The sequence below is a fragment of the Musa acuminata genome, chromosome BXJ3-4 (assembly GCF_036884655.1).
Source record: "Musa acuminata AAA Group cultivar baxijiao chromosome BXJ3-4, Cavendish_Baxijiao_AAA, whole genome shotgun sequence".
In the NCBI taxonomy this organism is placed as follows: Eukaryota; Viridiplantae; Streptophyta; class Magnoliopsida; order Zingiberales; family Musaceae; genus Musa; species Musa acuminata.
Window position 1 is genome coordinate 38,457,501 of NC_088352.1, and position 16,015 is coordinate 38,473,515.

General features: G+C 41.7%; 4 protein-coding genes across 5 annotated transcripts; 2 read left to right on the top strand and 2 right to left on the bottom strand.

Moving 5' to 3' along the window:
• The first annotated feature begins 2,381 nt into the window (after nt 1–2,381).
• LOC135636326 (ras-related protein RABA1f-like) lies at nt 2,382–5,293 on the top strand. The gene is made up of 2 exons (XM_065148011.1): nt 2,382–2,770; nt 4,621–5,293. Exons 1-2 carry the CDS (start codon nt 2,553–2,555, stop codon nt 5,051–5,053), a joined length of 651 nt encoding a protein of 216 aa, XP_065004083.1. The 5' UTR covers nt 2,382–2,552; the 3' UTR covers nt 5,054–5,293.
• Nucleotides 5,294–5,424: 131 nt separating this feature from the next.
• Nucleotides 5,425–7,469, bottom strand: LOC103977593 (interactor of constitutive active ROPs 1). 2 transcript variants are annotated; one of them, XM_018828902.2, is made up of 3 exons: nt 6,918–7,469; nt 6,489–6,775; nt 5,425–6,379 (listed from the first exon to the last, which is right to left on the bottom strand). In XM_018828902.2, exons 2-3 carry the CDS (start codon nt 6,669–6,671, stop codon nt 5,615–5,617), a joined length of 948 nt encoding a protein of 315 aa, XP_018684447.2. In that variant the 5' UTR covers nt 6,672–6,775; nt 6,918–7,469; the 3' UTR covers nt 5,425–5,614. The 2 variants fall into 2 exon arrangements, with proteins under 2 accessions (XP_018684447.2, XP_018684444.2); XM_018828899.2 differs by having other exon boundaries at nt 6,884–7,469.
• A 535-nt stretch (nt 7,470–8,004) lies between these two features.
• Nucleotides 8,005–13,321, bottom strand: LOC135636328 (ubiquitin-conjugating enzyme E2 36-like). Its single transcript, XM_065148012.1, has 8 exons — nt 13,182–13,321; nt 13,016–13,043; nt 12,798–12,884; nt 11,324–11,382; nt 9,321–9,362; nt 9,178–9,251; nt 8,209–8,306; nt 8,005–8,084 (listed from the first exon to the last, which is right to left on the bottom strand). The coding sequence occupies exons 1-8, from the start codon at nt 13,215–13,217 to the stop codon at nt 8,047–8,049; spliced, it is 462 nt and encodes a 153-aa protein (XP_065004084.1). The 5' UTR covers nt 13,218–13,321; the 3' UTR covers nt 8,005–8,046.
• A 730-nt stretch (nt 13,322–14,051) lies between these two features.
• LOC135636692 (uncharacterized) lies at nt 14,052–15,914 on the top strand. The gene is made up of 2 exons (XM_065148596.1): nt 14,052–15,703; nt 15,786–15,914. Exons 1-2 carry the CDS (start codon nt 14,192–14,194, stop codon nt 15,786–15,788), a joined length of 1,515 nt encoding a protein of 504 aa, XP_065004668.1. The 5' UTR covers nt 14,052–14,191; the 3' UTR covers nt 15,789–15,914.
• The last annotated feature ends 101 nt before the right edge of the window (nt 15,915–16,015 follow it).

Consider the following 16,015-nt stretch of genomic DNA (forward strand, 5'->3'; position numbering starts at 1 on the left):
ATCATTCTATGCATCTCCTTCACACTAAAACTTCTTTTGCAGACTTGTTCAAAAGATCCAGTCATAGAACAGGTCAATCTTGCTGTACCATGTCAGATTTGTGGTGTCCTTTGAGTATGTCATCATGGTTGATAGGTTGGCTGTTGAGAATAAGATTTGTCAGGTCAAGAATTAATCAATAGCCTTTCTGAATTAATTCAGAATCCAGGAACTATTTGGAAATTCTTCCTTGTGATAAAGGTATCACTGAAAATGAAATTAATCCAAGAGTTCATGTAAACCTTGCAAACTTGCAGTTTAGCAGGTACAGTTTTGTAGATGAAAGAGGACAAGCCATGGCATTTATGTTGTCTAGGAGGAAGACAGCATCATCTTCCATCAGTAAGAAATAATGCTCAATCCTACAGTTGCATGCAGTTTCCTTTGGTCTTACATTGCCTCCAGAATTTTATCTCTATAGAATTTCTAAGAAAAAAAAGAAAAAAAGAAAGGCACCACTTGCAAATTTCAAGAACATGAAGTAGTCAAAGAAGCAGAAACAATTGGAGTAGAGGATGTGGGAATTTTCCTTTGTTGGGTATTCAGATATGATGAATTGTCTCATATGATGAACTGATAAGATCAGTAAAGTGGATGCATAACATATAAGTGCTCACATTTTTGTGAGTAGAGTGTTTGGATTGATTGGTATTAAAAGGCTTTGGTACCAAAGGAGATGATAAGAAGAAAAGAAGCTCATATAAGAATGGATTGCAATGTGGTTTCACTTCTACTTGTTCCTATTGAGTCTATGAGTACAGTAACTTGAACATACAATTTAGATTGAGATATTGTGGCATTTACAACTTATGCAGAAGCATAGAAAGAAGAAAGTAACAGAAGCATACTTGAGAAGAGCATATCCAATAAGCTCACCATTGCTAAAAAAAGGTGGAGATGTGTGTCAGACCTTAGCTGCATGTTGATGAACTTTGAAGAGCCTATTGGAGCAGCATGTCATTACTCCACCATTGCTCCAAACCATGGGGATAACATTAGCAGCAACAACAGTGCCAGCAGAATCAGTGCAATAACAACAAATGTAGTCACTGCATCAGCTGAAACTAATCCTTTTGAATGCAATCTGTCAATTCTTTTCTTGATTCACTCCAGAAGTGAAAATTAGAGAGTAATGGACATAATGCACCAAAACCCAAATTTAGAGTTACAAACAGCAGAGTTTGAATGGATTACAAGGATGTGTGCTGGACAAGGTACAATGAGAAGTGAACAGCAAAATGGTGTACAAGAGAATTGGTTGAAGATTAGTCTTTGTAATAGAATCCAATAGAACAATCCCATGGATACATACAGTCATCAAGGGGAAAGGATAAAGTGAATTGGATTTCTGACAGAATTCAGTGACATTTCTTTGCTTGGTGTGATTTCATGGGTTCATCTAGAGATGTTTGATGGTTATTCTGAATCCTGCCAACAAGAAAATGCATCTTAAAATTGATTTAAATGGTACAGTGTTTATTCAGTATGACCTTTCTATCTCTCATCCTGCAAGCAATAAGATGATTCATTTAGTAAATGAACTATTTAATTATTTCTCCTTCTTGTTTATGATAAACCCATTTTAAAATAAACAATTTGAAGATTCTAAGGAACAAAATAGAGTCAACAGAAAAGACAAACAAGAAAAGTATGCATGAATAGTCAACTTTGTACAAGAATTACTCAACTATGATAGAAATCTAGTAAGAAAATCCCCAACAACACCTCAAAGAACATCAATTAACAAGAAAGGAACATAATATGGAAATCAAAGGACCAACTTGGACAAGAACTACTCCACCAAAAGAAGATAAAGACATGGGTAGAAACCCCCCAACATTGCATGCATTGTATATTATTATAATAAACCTATATATTGTTACATTGTCTTTTAACATTTGTGATCAAGATTAAACCTAAGAAGTGGCGCATGAGATTCAATCTAATCTTGTCTATCATTATAATTGGGTTATATTTTATATCAATTGGATTTATGTGGTCATATATATCATCAATATTTAATGATAAGGGCATAGTTGTCCTTTTGCAGTGAAACCCCACAGTGTTGATGCGAATGAAGGGGTAAATGTAGAAATATGAAATCTTGAAGTGCGTTTAGGTGAAGTTGCCTTCCTTTTAGCGGTATATATACAAATAATAATCTTTTAGGGGTACATATGAAAATGTTATCACACGTCACTTATGTATTGCAAATATAACTTTATGTAATATAACCTTTAGAGCGGGTTGTATTTGCAAATATATATTGCGGAAGGCAAAATGATCTGTTCAGGGATATATATACAAATGTACCGATAAGCTTTTGACCTCGACCGGATTCGACGGCAAGAACCCTAGCGACGACGGCGGCGACGACGAGTCGCAGCTCCTCGCCCAAAGAGAAGGAAAAGGGCGGTAGAAGGGTTTGCGGGATCTGATTTCCGGCGGAAGGCGCTGGAAGCGGTGGTGGTGCTGCTGCTGCTGCGGCCGGCGACGGTGGTAGTGGTGGCGGGATGGCGTACAGGGCGGACGATGATTACGACTACCTTTTCAAGGTTGTGCTGATCGGGGACTCCGGCGTCGGAAAATCGAACCTGCTCTCGCGGTTCACCCGGGACGAGTTCAGCCTCGAGTCCAAGTCCACCATCGGCGTCGAGTTCGCCACCCGAAGCATTCGCGTGGAGGACAAGGTTATCAAGGCCCAGATTTGGGATACCGCTGGCCAAGAGAGGTTCGGATTCTTGACCTCCCTGCTACGATTTATCTGTTGTTACTTGGATCCGATCTCTCCATTTCTTTCTTTGCCTTCTCTGTTCATCGGCCTTGGGTGCTTCGGTTTCAGATCCGGCGTGGGACGTGGTTCCGGTTGTAACCTCTGGTTATTCTGTTGTACGAAAATTAGGGTTTTGTGCATCAGATCTTGTCCAAAATCTTTTCTTTTCCTTGATATGAACGGCGCTCTGCCTTCCCCGTCAGATTTCTTGATTTTTTTTTGGGCTTTATTTCTTTTCAATGGTAATATCTGTGTAGTCGTCGGGGAAAAATTCAAAGCACGAAAGAAAACTTACTATTAAGGTCGGATGTTTTATGATTATGACTCATGGCATTATTGTAGAAAGGTAGATAGCATTACCTTGTGGACAACTTTCTATTTCATCAGTGTATATTTTGTGCCTGAAAGGAATTTAGAGTTTCAATACCTGGTTCCTGATCATGTAGCTAAGGTGGAACCCTAGAACCGAACTCATCTAGATCACTTGTTCTTATCTTAGGAAGAATCACAACACTCGTTTCGGTAGCTAAGGTGGAACCCTAGATTTTCACTGTGTTATACCTAAGTTGTGCATGCTCTGAAAACATTGTGTAAGAACCCCTTGATCTTCACACTGTCATACCTACAATAGATATACTTCATTTCATTTTACCTCTTCAAGAAATCCTGAAAAGTGAAACAAACCATATGTGGATGTTGGCTGTGAGTTAAACACTCACCGCAAACCTCTCTCCATTTACCCAATGCAGAGCAAGAGGTCAATTGCCATATCGATGCATCAGATAGGGCAAGAAAGCTGAGCTTTTACTTCCCTAAAATCCTCAATTTGTGCATCACCAGCGAATTCTTATATGTTAGGTCATCATCTCTAGATCCAGACTTCCATTTTCACAATCTAGCCAATCATCCTGCACTCTATAAGCTCGATGCTATAATGGCCCATGTATGGTCAGCACGGTGAAGCATTATTGCTTGAGATCCTTCACTTGGAAGATGGCAGTTAAGTCTTCTTAGAGGGGATGGATAAGAATTTGTTGGAATCCACTTAATATATTTGTAGGGAACATCAATAGACAAAAAAAAAAGAGAAATAGCAAATTTTTTTCATATAGGTGTTCTTTTCTTCCATTTTTCTAATAGAAAGATAAGATCTCTTGTTTACCTTGTTTGCTTCATCTTTTGTGAAGGCATATACAGAGGTAAAGAAGAAGTGTCCCAGTGCATGAGCTTCTGTTTTGTGAGGAAAAGTATATAGAGGATTATATGTTTTCTAAATTAGAAATTTTCCTTAACTTCATTGTTTTATTTATTAGCTTTTTAGTACAATTCCTTTTTCTTCTAGCAGTGCTTGAAACACTTGTATAGTTGATGTATTCTCTCGGTTGACAAATTGATCTTTTATGTATTCCCAATTTACAAAGAGTTCATGCCTTCATGTTTGATTATCCACGGAAATATTCCATTTTTCTCAGTGAATAATTTCATTTTAATCAGTTAACTATGACATATGTCTTATTCTCTTGGTGAAATCCTCTCCTTTGTCTTCCCTGGTGTTAGAATTGTGAAAGGTTTCTTAGCTTTGGCTGTATTTAATAGTGAAAATGAGAATCTTTCGTACACGCAGTTTGATATCTTTGCAAATTGTATTGCTCTCAAGTTTGCAGCACCACTTGGTAAGAAAACATTATTATGTGCATTTATGTTAGATGTGTTGAGCACAAAATTTTCGTTGGACTATATCTGTTATAGTGGCCTATGGTGTATACCATATACAGACTACTAACTCCTCCTATGTTACATTAAATTAGATACCGAGCGATCACAAGTGCATATTATCGGGGAGCAGTTGGTGCGCTAGTTGTCTATGATATCACACGTCATGTGACATTTGAGAACATAGAGAGATGGTTGAAGGAACTCAGAGATCACACTGATTCCAATATTGTGATCATGCTAGTGGGAAACAAGGCAGATCTACGACATCTTAGGGCTGTTAATACTGAGGATGCAAAGGATTTTTCTGAGAAGGAGAACGCGTTCTTCATGGAGACATCTGCTCTGGAATCAATGAATGTGGAAAATGCCTTTACTGAAGTGCTGACCCAGATATATCGAGTGATGAGCAGGAAGTCACTTGAAGCTGGTGATGATCCAGCGGATTTGCCGAAGGGTCAGACGATCAATGTCGGCACCAAGGATGATGTATCCGCTGTTAAGAAAGCTGGTTGCTGCTCATCTTAGGTTTAAGAGGTGAGACAACTGTTATCCCGACATACCGAAACAGCAGGTTATCACACGCTTACTGACTACACGGACAAGTTGTTGAGCATGACACTAAACGAGATGGTTCTTGCTGGGAATTTGTGTTTTTGTTTGAGGTTTTAAATGTGGTCTAAGATGTTTAAAATTTGCATTGTCCTTATTGTAGAACGGAAGACCATTTTGTTTGATAGATCATGTATTGCTAGTAGGTTTGTTCAACTCATCTTTGTTGCATTTTTCATTAGATGTTTGATAGATGATGCTATGATTTGATATTGGAAGCATCATATGTTTTGTTCAGTCTTTTTTGTGACTCACAGATCGCCTAAATGAGAAGACGATCCAAATACATATTGTTGATCGTATGCAGCCTTACATTAGTCTTCGATCTGATCATTGTAGTTTTTAAGTGTCCAAAAGGAGAGGGTAATAAAACAGAACACACTTAAACGCAGTAATTTGCAACCAACATGGAGACGAATGCAAAAGGCGCCGTGATGATGAGCCATGCAGTCACTCCCTCCTCTTCCCTCTCGTGCTTCATTGCTGCTGTCCCCCCTTCTTCTTCTTCTTCCAAATGTCTACCACCGTCCAAACTCCGCCTCCCTTCATTATCCCGCCGCACGCCGCCCCGCCAGCACCGTCGTCGTCCATGTCCCCTGCCATCAGTGGCGACCCCCAACCGACGTGCCAGGCCTCGAGGCGCCTGTCCATCGACCCGCAGCTTCTCCCCTCCTCGTCCAGCGCCGCGGCGCCCGCCTCCGCCGCCTTCCGCCACTGCTCCGTCTGCGCCCTCAGCCGCCTCATCTCCGCCTCCAGCGCCGCCTTCGCCCCCTCCGCCGCCTCCAGCTGCTCCGCCAGCCGGTCCGCTTTGGCTCTGCTCGCTTTGAGCTCCTCCTCCGTCGACTCCAGCTTCGCCATGAGCTCCGCTTCCTTTGCCCGTGCTGCGCCCGCCATCTTCTTCGCCTCCGCCTCGGCGTTCGTCTTCAAGATCGCATTCTCTACCACGAGAATCTCCGCTTCCTTCTCCTTCTCCAACAGCTTGACCTTTAGGTGGTCTACCACCGGGCTCACAGGAAGCACCGCCACTGCTTTGCTCTCCTTTTCCTCTTCCTCTGCAGCGATCGCCGCGTCGTCCTCATCATCGTTTCTTCTCTCAATGGCTGTCATTTTCTCCTCTTCCCTCGATACTACTTCAAAGGCATCCATCGACTTGTTCTCCCGTTGAGGTTTCTCTTCATTGAGCTCCTCCCTGGCTGTGCTCAGCCTGGTCTTCTTGTCGGCCACCATCGTGCCTTTCTTCCTCTTAATGCATTGAAGACACCGACCATGGCGTTGCGTCAGATCACAGGCGCCGAGATCACGAGCGTGAAATGATTTGATGGCGAGCAAGAAGAAGAAGGCCATTGATTACCACTTGCAACGCAGCACGGGGGGACACTTCGGGGCGACATGGCGGTGCACGCTGTCGGCCTGTGGTCTTCAGGTCGAGCGGTGACTGCCGCTGAGGCACACCGACGCTCTGCCCGCCATCAAAACACTTCCCGCCACACGTATAACACAGGCAACACAGGATTTGACTTTTCAACACCTGCATCCACAAATGGCAGCTGCCTCACAGTATAAACTGGATTTGTTCTCCCCAGTACCTGCTGCATCCTCAAGGCAGGCACTTGGAAATAGCATCTCTAATCACAAAGCCTGCACATTTCAAGAGCCATTCATTGTTAAGGATGTGTCATCATTGCGCATTACGTCGCAACAAGCAATCAAACTAATAAAAGAACTTGAGGACGGATTCAGCATTACTCTCAGTTCAACAGTCCAACAGAACACGACTCACTCGTTTCCCTTTCTTCATGACCTTCTTTGATTCGACTTTATTGGCTCCTCAGGAAGAAGGTGGCCCTACCAGTACCAGCATCTGCGGCATCATCACAGCAGGTTCCCTTTCAATAACACAGCTGAGCTGTAGCTCATCCTGAGCATTTGATCTCCCATTGTTCGCTAATAATATGATCCAATCAATAAGCAGAGCAGCTCACAACCATCCTTGCAGTGGCCTCGATGGAGCCGCCCAAGCTGCTCCAACGTGCACAAGGCCGGGTGGGAATGCTGATAACAGCACTAGCAGAACAACATCTGTTACAAGCTGAGTTTGGCGATGGCAGCTAAAGCGCAAAAAATGGAACCAGGGGTTGATTTGTAGGAACCACAGGGCACAAACTGGGTTATCTTTGATCCCCCATGCTCCATTGTAGTTCATCGTTCTTCCATAAGCCTCCATCAAACAAGCAAATACAGTGTAGCGCTGACGCAACCTACTTCTCGGAGATGCTTGGGCACAATTGCTAACTCTGATGAAACTGAATGACCACCACAGATTAGCCTGGAAGTTGCTGTGAGCAAAACAAATACTGAAGAGGCCCAATGAGAATGCTAAGTGCATCAAGATAATAACACAACTAAGAGTAACTGCAAAGTTGAAAAAAGAACGCCTGCAATGCCAGATCATATATGTTCTGCCAGAAAGAATCTGCAGCCTTGAGGTAAAAAAGCTTTACTGAAAACGCTACAGTATATAATTTGGAAATCTAACGAGTATTCATTTGCTCATAGGAACAATTCTTGGATCTGCATAATTGCAGATGACTGGCAAGCATATAAACTGTTAATCTGTTGTGTGCTTTAAGACTTCAAAACACCTTCTATGGTATTTCTGCAGTCCCACACAGGCGAAGCAAGAATTTGCTTCTTGGTTCTTATTAGTTTGCAAACTTCAGAGTCCTCTTACAAACTGGATGAGGTAGAGCCTCAGAGCAATATACACCATATAGGATAACAGAGGAAATTGAAATATCTAAAGCTTTTAGTTATGCATCCAAGATCACGGTTTCATTTGTCAAAAGCAACCAGCACCTTTTTGTTAAAACTCCACTGTAGCTGTCATGAAATGGATAGTGTTGTCCATTTCATGCCCCAGAAGCATATAGACGGGTCCATTCCTTGGCTGCAATGTCCAATAAAATTCCATGAAAAGAAATATAATCAGCAAATATTAATGCAGAAATAAGCATCAAGCTGCTTCTTCAAATAATAATAATAATCATCATCATCATCATCATCATGCTTACCTGTTTCCACTGCTTCTGCTTCGTTTGTCTTCCAATGCTTTGCAATGTTGTCTGAAAGTGGATCATCTGGATTTGGGGCACTGAGAAGAGCTTGAATACTAGAGAAAATAAAACCAATTGATATTAGATTTAGATTCAAGAAATTGAGAAACTTTATAAACTCAAGAAGCCAACAGCTAAATTAAGTACAAGCTCTTGAAAAATCAGTATAATTTAATGAAGTATAATCATGATGATCCATATAGGGATCCTATGTCCAAAAGTAAAGGATCAGATGCATGTGGTACGCAATAATGTACTCATCCTAGGAATGGCAACAGGTAGGGGAAGTTTTTGCAGTTACACATAAGACGGGCTTCATTACATGCTCGTTAATAATTGTTCAAATAGCATTAAGTAGTTTTATCATCAGCATATGTGAGACAGAGAGTCATCAAGGAGAAACAAGAACTATAGTCACAAATGCATGTATGCCCCTCAATCTACCGCCTTTTTGCATGCATGGCTCTGGTGTTATAAGCTCTCTGCAGCTACTTACTGTACCATGGACTAATTTGATGACAATCAAACCCATGCTTTCACTGTGGAAGTTTACTGATTACCACACTCCTCATCCCTAGAAACTCCTCTGCCCTTCAACTTACTTGTCTCAACCTCTCAACCCAATTTATGGGAAACAGATGGAAAGTATGAGATAAATGCCTCGTAGAAGATCAACCCCAGAACACATGATAAAGGAAATGCAGAGTTGTGAGAGCAAGCATTTATGTTTGTCTTTGATCAGCTATATACTTTAAGAAATAACCTGAGCAGTAACACATGCAAAAAGTAAAAAGAAAATTATGGAGCACATATTTCAGGGGTACAATGCAAGCAAATGCATTACAGGATTGTACTCACAAAAAACTGAGAATTAAGTTTCTGGTTATTCCACAGGGTAAATGAAACAGCCAAGAAAACGATGGTCACCTGAGAAGTACTGTTCTAATTTGGAGAGCTGGACTCCACTTGTCTTTTAGAATGTCTAGGCATATTCTTCCAAGCTGCAAAAAGCTAGTAATTAAGTGAAATCACAGTGACTGCGAAAGAACAAGAATGAATGATCTGCTAACCTTGTCAATATTAGGATGATAAATTTTGGTGAGGAAGCGGACCTGTTTCACAGACAATTAAAACAGCAAGGGTAGCTGACTCAGCATGCACAGCATGATTAAAAGAAAGAGAAACTCAAAGGTCATGGAAAGATTAGACCAATCAAATACTCTTGGTAATGCTTGTGTTCTGATGCCCAGTATGAGAAATAAAGGCTTGAATGCCAATAGATATTACAATGGATAACTAAAGAAAATATAACATTGAAGCATGGATGTTGCAACTTCAGATGATGAATCAGAAAGTGCAAATTCAAGATAAAAATAAAAATGAATCAAAAATTGACAATGTTGCTTGATATCAGCCATTAATGCAAGAGTTGACAAAGGCTATCATCTCGTGCTACGTTATTGTCCTAAAATATTACCAACACAATACAAAGGCATCAAGCGAAGTTCATCACAAAAATAATAGTAGCTAGTTGGATATCATCAGAGATTCCAGATGCACAACAAAACAAGACAAAACAAACAAATAAAAAAAAATCAAATTTCATGTCTCTGGAAATTTAGAATTAATCATTAAAATTAGCTTTGAGATTCAAACATTTTTCCTATAAGGTAATACTAATACTATGTATTAAGGAAGGAGAGAGAGTAAATTTACAAATTTAAAAGAATTGCCACAAAATAAAAAGGCAGATATGAAATTTTCCTGCCATTTTACGAAGCCAAATGACATGATATAACTTGTCTTTCAATACACAGATGCACAAGGAAAAGTTTGTCTTTCAATGTTTCTTCATTTAGATTGACAAGCATACTTGCATGTTCAAAAATAGTCACATGCTTGTCCGGGATTCAGTTAATGTCTCTACCTGTAGCCCCTACGCAGTTGTTTTGATGTCAGAAATAAAGATTTTTAAGGTTCACGTATCAAAATTAAGTAAATCATTTTAGAGCAGTTCAGAAGATTTAGTTAGGAAATCTTAATGGAAAGAAAGTTCATCTGCTTTGGGAAAAGAGGGGAAGCATGAATGTGTAACAATATGGGAAAATTGAGTGATGTAAGAAAAAGAGAGAGAATGATATTGCACTTAACAGGGTTCAGTGGAAGGGAAAGCTTAATACAGCCAGATGACCCCAAATAGTTGGCACCTTCCTTTTGTTGTCGTTGGTATTTTTAAAAATTCAAATGCAACAGCCAATGATACAGCAAAAGTACAAGCATGAACAGCTATTTGTTTTTGGAATATGTATGTTTTAAGGTTGAACTATTTCATTGTTTGGCATTGAAACTATATTACATGACTGAGGAAAGTCAAATTTAACAGATACATTGATATAATAATTCTCACAAAATGAGATCAGACCCGATTAATGTCATTGTGATGGTTTTGAATATCATGCTAGTGTTTTCAAAAGCGCTAGACGCCAGAACATGCCAAAACACTCGAGGCGAGCGAAGCGACACTTGGTACAACGGTAATGTTGCTCCTTTGCAACCTAGGAGCCTAGGGTTCAAGTCATGAAAACAGTATCTTTAAAATATTTAAAGATAAGACCACATACATTGACCCTCCCTAGACCCCGAATTGGTGGCAACCTGGGTACACTCTTTTTTTTATTTATTTAAAAATATATACCGAGTGAGCGAAGCTAGATGTTCCTATTATCTACCTTACAGTATACTGTTATGTCATAACTCCTAACAGTGTACCCACCGTTCGTAAGTTTCTTACAATTTAACAAAGTCCACCTAACAGTGTTCATAACTCCTGACAGTGAACTGTTATGCCTGAGTGCCTATGCTCATGATGATGTCAACCTTATCTCATCAGCATGGAGAACCATCAAACAAATAGGTCTAGCCAACCCTAAATATAAACAGGAACTGAAATAAGATAAATCTTCAAAATGCACAACTCTGTTGAACACCAATTTTATGTGTTTGACTTAAACACATCCACAATAATGGCTCTAAACAATACAATCAAGATGTATACGTAGTCATATCATCATACCCTTGGGGCAGCCATTGGATATTCTTCGGGTAAAAACAACTCAAGCTTGAATACTCCTCCTAACAAACAAGGTCAAAGTCAGACATGAAGGGGAGAAAATACTTCATATAAGTATATATATTGGAAGAACAAAATGTTACTAGAAACTTGAATCAATACCTTTTGATAAATACGTAGAACATACTTAAAATAAAATGAACATTGAACACAGTAAATGTTCCTGAAACCGATTTTGAATATAACTAATTGGTTATTTTACTTCAAAAGCCTCATTGAAGAATATGCTCTAGTTCAATTTCAGTCCAAGTTTCAAAAGACACTTCAAGATTTAATAAAAAAAATGTACACAAAGAAGCTCGTAAAGAACACAAGACTAGTTTGTAGAGATCTATAACTAACAGGCTTACACCAAGATTGAGGATTACAACATTAAATCTAGATATATTTAATTATCTGTGTTGAATCTACTGCGATGTCAGTGGTCGAGCCTTAATTTGTGATGGGAGTTGACCAAATATATCTAAAACTAAAACTTGCTTTTTATATTTATAAATAGACACAATGTTTCATGGATAATGATATTCAGATTTAAGTTTTTGATAACAGTTGCTTGTTTGGATGACATATTCATAACTGTTGCAACATGTTCATTGTTAAAATTAGTGTAGATGGTTCCCTGTGCAAGTTTTTTTCTGTTCAAATGGTATCAGATCAGTAAGTGCTTCTGACTTATAGATCTACCATAGAATATGCAGATAATTTTCATTGGATTATCGTTCTTTGGAGTATCATCACTCACATAGATGCAACTAGATTGTAAAGGCATACTTTCAACTTACACCTCTTTTGTCTTTCTAGAGCTCTTTGATATGTAAATTTTGCTTGTCACATAAATTTGCAAAATCAATGTATACAAGAATTCATTGTCGATGTTGCTACTGTCATATTATGTTCTGAAAATTAACAGATAAACTTAATCTTCCTTTAAAAACAGTACATCATTTTAGAACACTGTATATGGAAGGACTATATAATATGTGTACTAAATATATCGAGAGGATATTATATTCTATAAAGATACTCTTTCACCATGTATAACTAACCCCTTCCCACTTGGGTCTCTAGTCACATAGCTCAAAATACATAACCCTGAGCTATCATAACCACACCAAGTCTGTCTACTAACACAACCCACCTTCCACTTCCAGTATGGGATTAATTAGGATATCAAAGAAATAAAGCATCTAGGTCTAGTGTGCTGAAAAATTCACATTAATGACGTCACAAAGAGCGAAAACTCATCCTATACAGATGCCATCTTGAAGAAAGTTTACCAGGATCTGTAGTTTTGCAGAGTGAATTGATGAAGTGATCCAACTATTTATAACAGAAGAATCTTATTTGCAACTGTAAGCACACGCTACAGATGAATTTAGTAACAAGTCAGACCAATGATCACAATCCACAACTTTACCTTCATACGGAGACTGGGACGGCCCGAGAATCATCACGTTGAAGTAGCGCATGTTGTCTTCCGACGGGGAAGCACTTATTCCCGGAGCTGCAGAAGACAATAGAACGCGTCAACCAAAACCATAACACGCCAAGCATTCCCCCGATGACAATCCACAACCCCAAGCTCATCATCAGAGAAATCCAGCATGAGATCAGAACAGACGAGCCGAAACAAACCTGGTTCGCTGAGAAGCCGCTGCGTCTCCTGTTCGTATGACAGAATCAAGAAGCCAAGATCAGAGAACAAAACACGAAACCCTAAGAACATTCCCTCTCTCCTCGAGGTCTGAAGGGGAAGACGGGAGATCACCGATCGGAAAGGGTTCAGATCGAGGAACTTTACCTTGATGATCCTTCGAGGAAGATTGCTGTTGGCCATTCCACGCGATGGTCGGATCCCACGAGGACGGAAGAGGAGAGATGAGTCGACGGGGTGAAGGAAGAAGCCGATGTGAAGCCATCAAAAATTCGACTAAATCGCTTATATTCTCCCAAAAATAGCAAAATGATGTGCCTTTTGCGTTCTATTGCCCCAAGGGTTTACCCATACCCTGTGAGCCAAGAAAGGGGGCCCGCGGGACGTAGGAAAAGGTTTTCATTTATATTTATTAAAATTCTTCGAAAGATATATATGTCTTTTAATACGATGAAAATTTCTTATAATTAAAAAAACCCTAAAAAATACCTAAATTCTTTGTTATTGTTCTTCATATTATGTTATCATTTATTATTCTTAATATTATTTGTTATTTGCCGTCATCTGCACAGCAGTCAACAGTCGAAGGCAGATCTCGCCTTCATCGCTGCCTACTTCTGTGCCCGGCGACGACGTCCAACGTCACGTTGATCGGATAATTAATGACGAACACGTGAGCCTCCATCTGACCCACATATCGCACTGCTTTCTTTCCTGTTGACTCGCTACAGTCAACTCTCCTTCGGCTCCAACAACGAGCAATCGCGTGAATCGAGGATCTCGTTCTTTGTTTTCAGCCCACGATGTCAACGCTTCAGTCGAAGGCCAACGGCAGCGTCATTCATGGAGTCTACCTAAATCTTCAGGTCTAAATCTACCATCAAAGTTAATGAATCACTCAATCTAATTTAAGGTCGGCTCACGCAAATCCGGAGTAGAAGTTGTCTCGGTCCACCGCGCTACATTCTATTCCAAGCATTTCACAGTTTGAATCCTTTCTCTCGTCCTCTCCGCCTTCTATCCTTTTGAAGAACTCGTTCACGGATTCATTTTAATGATTTCTTTGATTCAAGATCTGCTTTTTCTTCGACTGCGACACTGCTGGGTGTGTTTGGGTGGAGAAAGATTGGATCTTGGAGTCTGATCGATGCGCGAAGATGGTGAAGAATTTGATGGAGGACAAGAAGCTCGACTTCGACGCCCCGCTCCTCTCCGTCCGGCGACTCTCTGCTGAAGCGGCGGCGGCGGCGGCTTCTTCTTCTTCGGTTCCACCCGCTTATGGGAGTGGAGAGAGCGGCAGGAAGCCACCGCCGCGTAGATTCTCGCTCCCTTTCTACAGGTCGGAGTTGAAGTCCGGCCCTGTGTGCAACCCCGGCGTCGTCCCCTTCGTCTGGGAGCAGACGCCCGGCCAGCCGAAGAGTGGTGGCGGCAGGCAACCGACGGTCAAGGAGCTGCATTCTTCACGGGAAGCCACGGCGCCGCCCGCGAAGCTCGGCAGTAGTATCAGGATTCATAAACCCGCCGCCTTCAATCCCAGTGAAGGCGCCGCAGCATCCCCTGAAGCGGCCAAGGAGGAGGACTTGAAGGCGGACAATAGGTCACAGCAGCAGCCGACTCAGGCGCCCAACAACACAAACAACAACGACGACGATGACGACGACGGCGACGTATTCACGGACGCGCCGGACGCGCTGTCGAGGACAGAATCCTTCCTCATGAACTGCAGCGTGAGCGGCCTCAGTAGTTTCCGCGAACACGCCAAGCCTTCGACCCACGCCTCGAGAGAGCCGCAGGTGCAGGACTTCATGATGGCAAGGTTCTTGCCCGCCGCCCAGGCGCTGGCGTCGGGCTCGCCGCAGTACACCTTCAGGAAAGCGGCTACTCCAGCCCGAGAGCCAACGAGGGCGACCGACAGGCTTGTGAGCGAGAATCTAAGAAGGTCTCCTCTCCTCCACCATCGAAGGCCTTCGCATAGCACTGACGACGACGGTGAAGAAGAAGATGATGACTACGACAACCATGGCCGAACGCCTTCGGGAGCTTGCGGGTTGCTTCCAAAGTTCTCTCTGAAGAGCTCATTTTGCCTCTTCAATCCGTTCCCCGGGATGAAGCATCGCGGCCGTCATCTGCCTCCGCCGAGGAGAAGAGAAATCCATCGCCCACAGATCAAAAACTCGAGTCAAGAAGAAGATGAAGGCACCAAACTAACAAGCAAACCCAACCGTCCAGGCGATTCGCCGACAGCCCGGCATTCTATCGGTGGAGCAGTATCACCTTACAGGTACGAAGCTCCTCCATCACCTTTCCGCGAAGGGAGAGGTTTTCTTGGAGTTCCCGGCAAAGAAAGCAACACTACCAACATCGAAGATGGAAGCCGGCTAGATTTGAAGAAAACGCATGCCGATGTTGCTCACCATCCTGAAGCAGAAGACTCGGACATGAACAGTGTGAGTCCCCTGCAGTCTCCTCTGCCATTACTGCTTCCTCAATCACCATCAGAGTCCTGGCTTCTCCACACCATGCCTTCGGTCTCATCCAAGAAGAATCCAACTCCATGGTCCTTTTTGGGGCTTGGCTTACAGCCTAGGAAACAAGCTCTCACTCATCTGGAGCAGAAAACAAATGCCGAACCTTCCAAGCCACAGCGTCGCCATGCGCGCTTTTCAGAGGTTTTCATTCTTCTCCTTTGCAATATTTGCGGCAAATCTGTAGCAACTTGCAAGTAATTTGTGATCTCTTTTCCTGTTTCAGTAGGTTCTTGTAAGGCCTGCATCTCCAAAGTCTGAAATATGAGATGCGAATTCATTCCTCGGCCTGCAGCTCTCTCTCTCTAACAGTTGCTTGGGGTCATCCAATGAAGATGATGCACTGGAGACAAGCAGACATTGGATTCAATTGAGTTGCAGTGTAGCTGACTGCATCATTCCTCCAAGCAAGATTGAAGGAAGATGATGCACTGAAGACGGGCAGAATGTATGGGC

Excerpts from the sequence above, each read along its gene's own strand:
- LOC103977593 (XM_018828902.2), bottom strand. The coding sequence starts at position 6,671 with ATGCAGGTGTTGAAAAGTCAAATCCTGTGTTGCCTGTGTTATACGTGT. Across the intron at positions 6,380-6,488 it reads CCCGTGCTGCGTTGCAAGTG|AGGAAGAAAGGCACGATGGT; the intron begins GTAATCAATGGC and ends CAATGCATTAAG.
- LOC135636326 (XM_065148011.1), top strand. The coding sequence starts at position 2,553 with ATGGCGTACAGGGCGGACGATGATTACGACTACCTTTTCAAGGTTGTG. Across the intron at positions 2,771-4,620 it reads GATACCGCTGGCCAAGAGAG|ATACCGAGCGATCACAAGTG; the intron begins GTTCGGATTCTT and ends ACATTAAATTAG.
- LOC135636692 (XM_065148596.1), top strand. The coding sequence starts at position 14,192 with ATGGTGAAGAATTTGATGGAGGACAAGAAGCTCGACTTCGACGCCCCG.
- LOC135636328 (XM_065148012.1), bottom strand. The coding sequence starts at position 13,217 with ATGGCCAACAGCAATCTTCCTCGAAGGATCATCAAG. Across the intron at positions 11,383-12,797 it reads GTCCCAGTCTCCGTATGAAG|GAGGAGTATTCAAGCTTGAG; the intron begins GTAAAGTTGTGG and ends CTTGTTTGTTAG. Across the intron at positions 8,085-8,208 it reads AGCAGAAGCAGTGGAAACAG|CCAAGGAATGGACCCGTCTA; the intron begins GTAAGCATGATG and ends TGGACATTGCAG.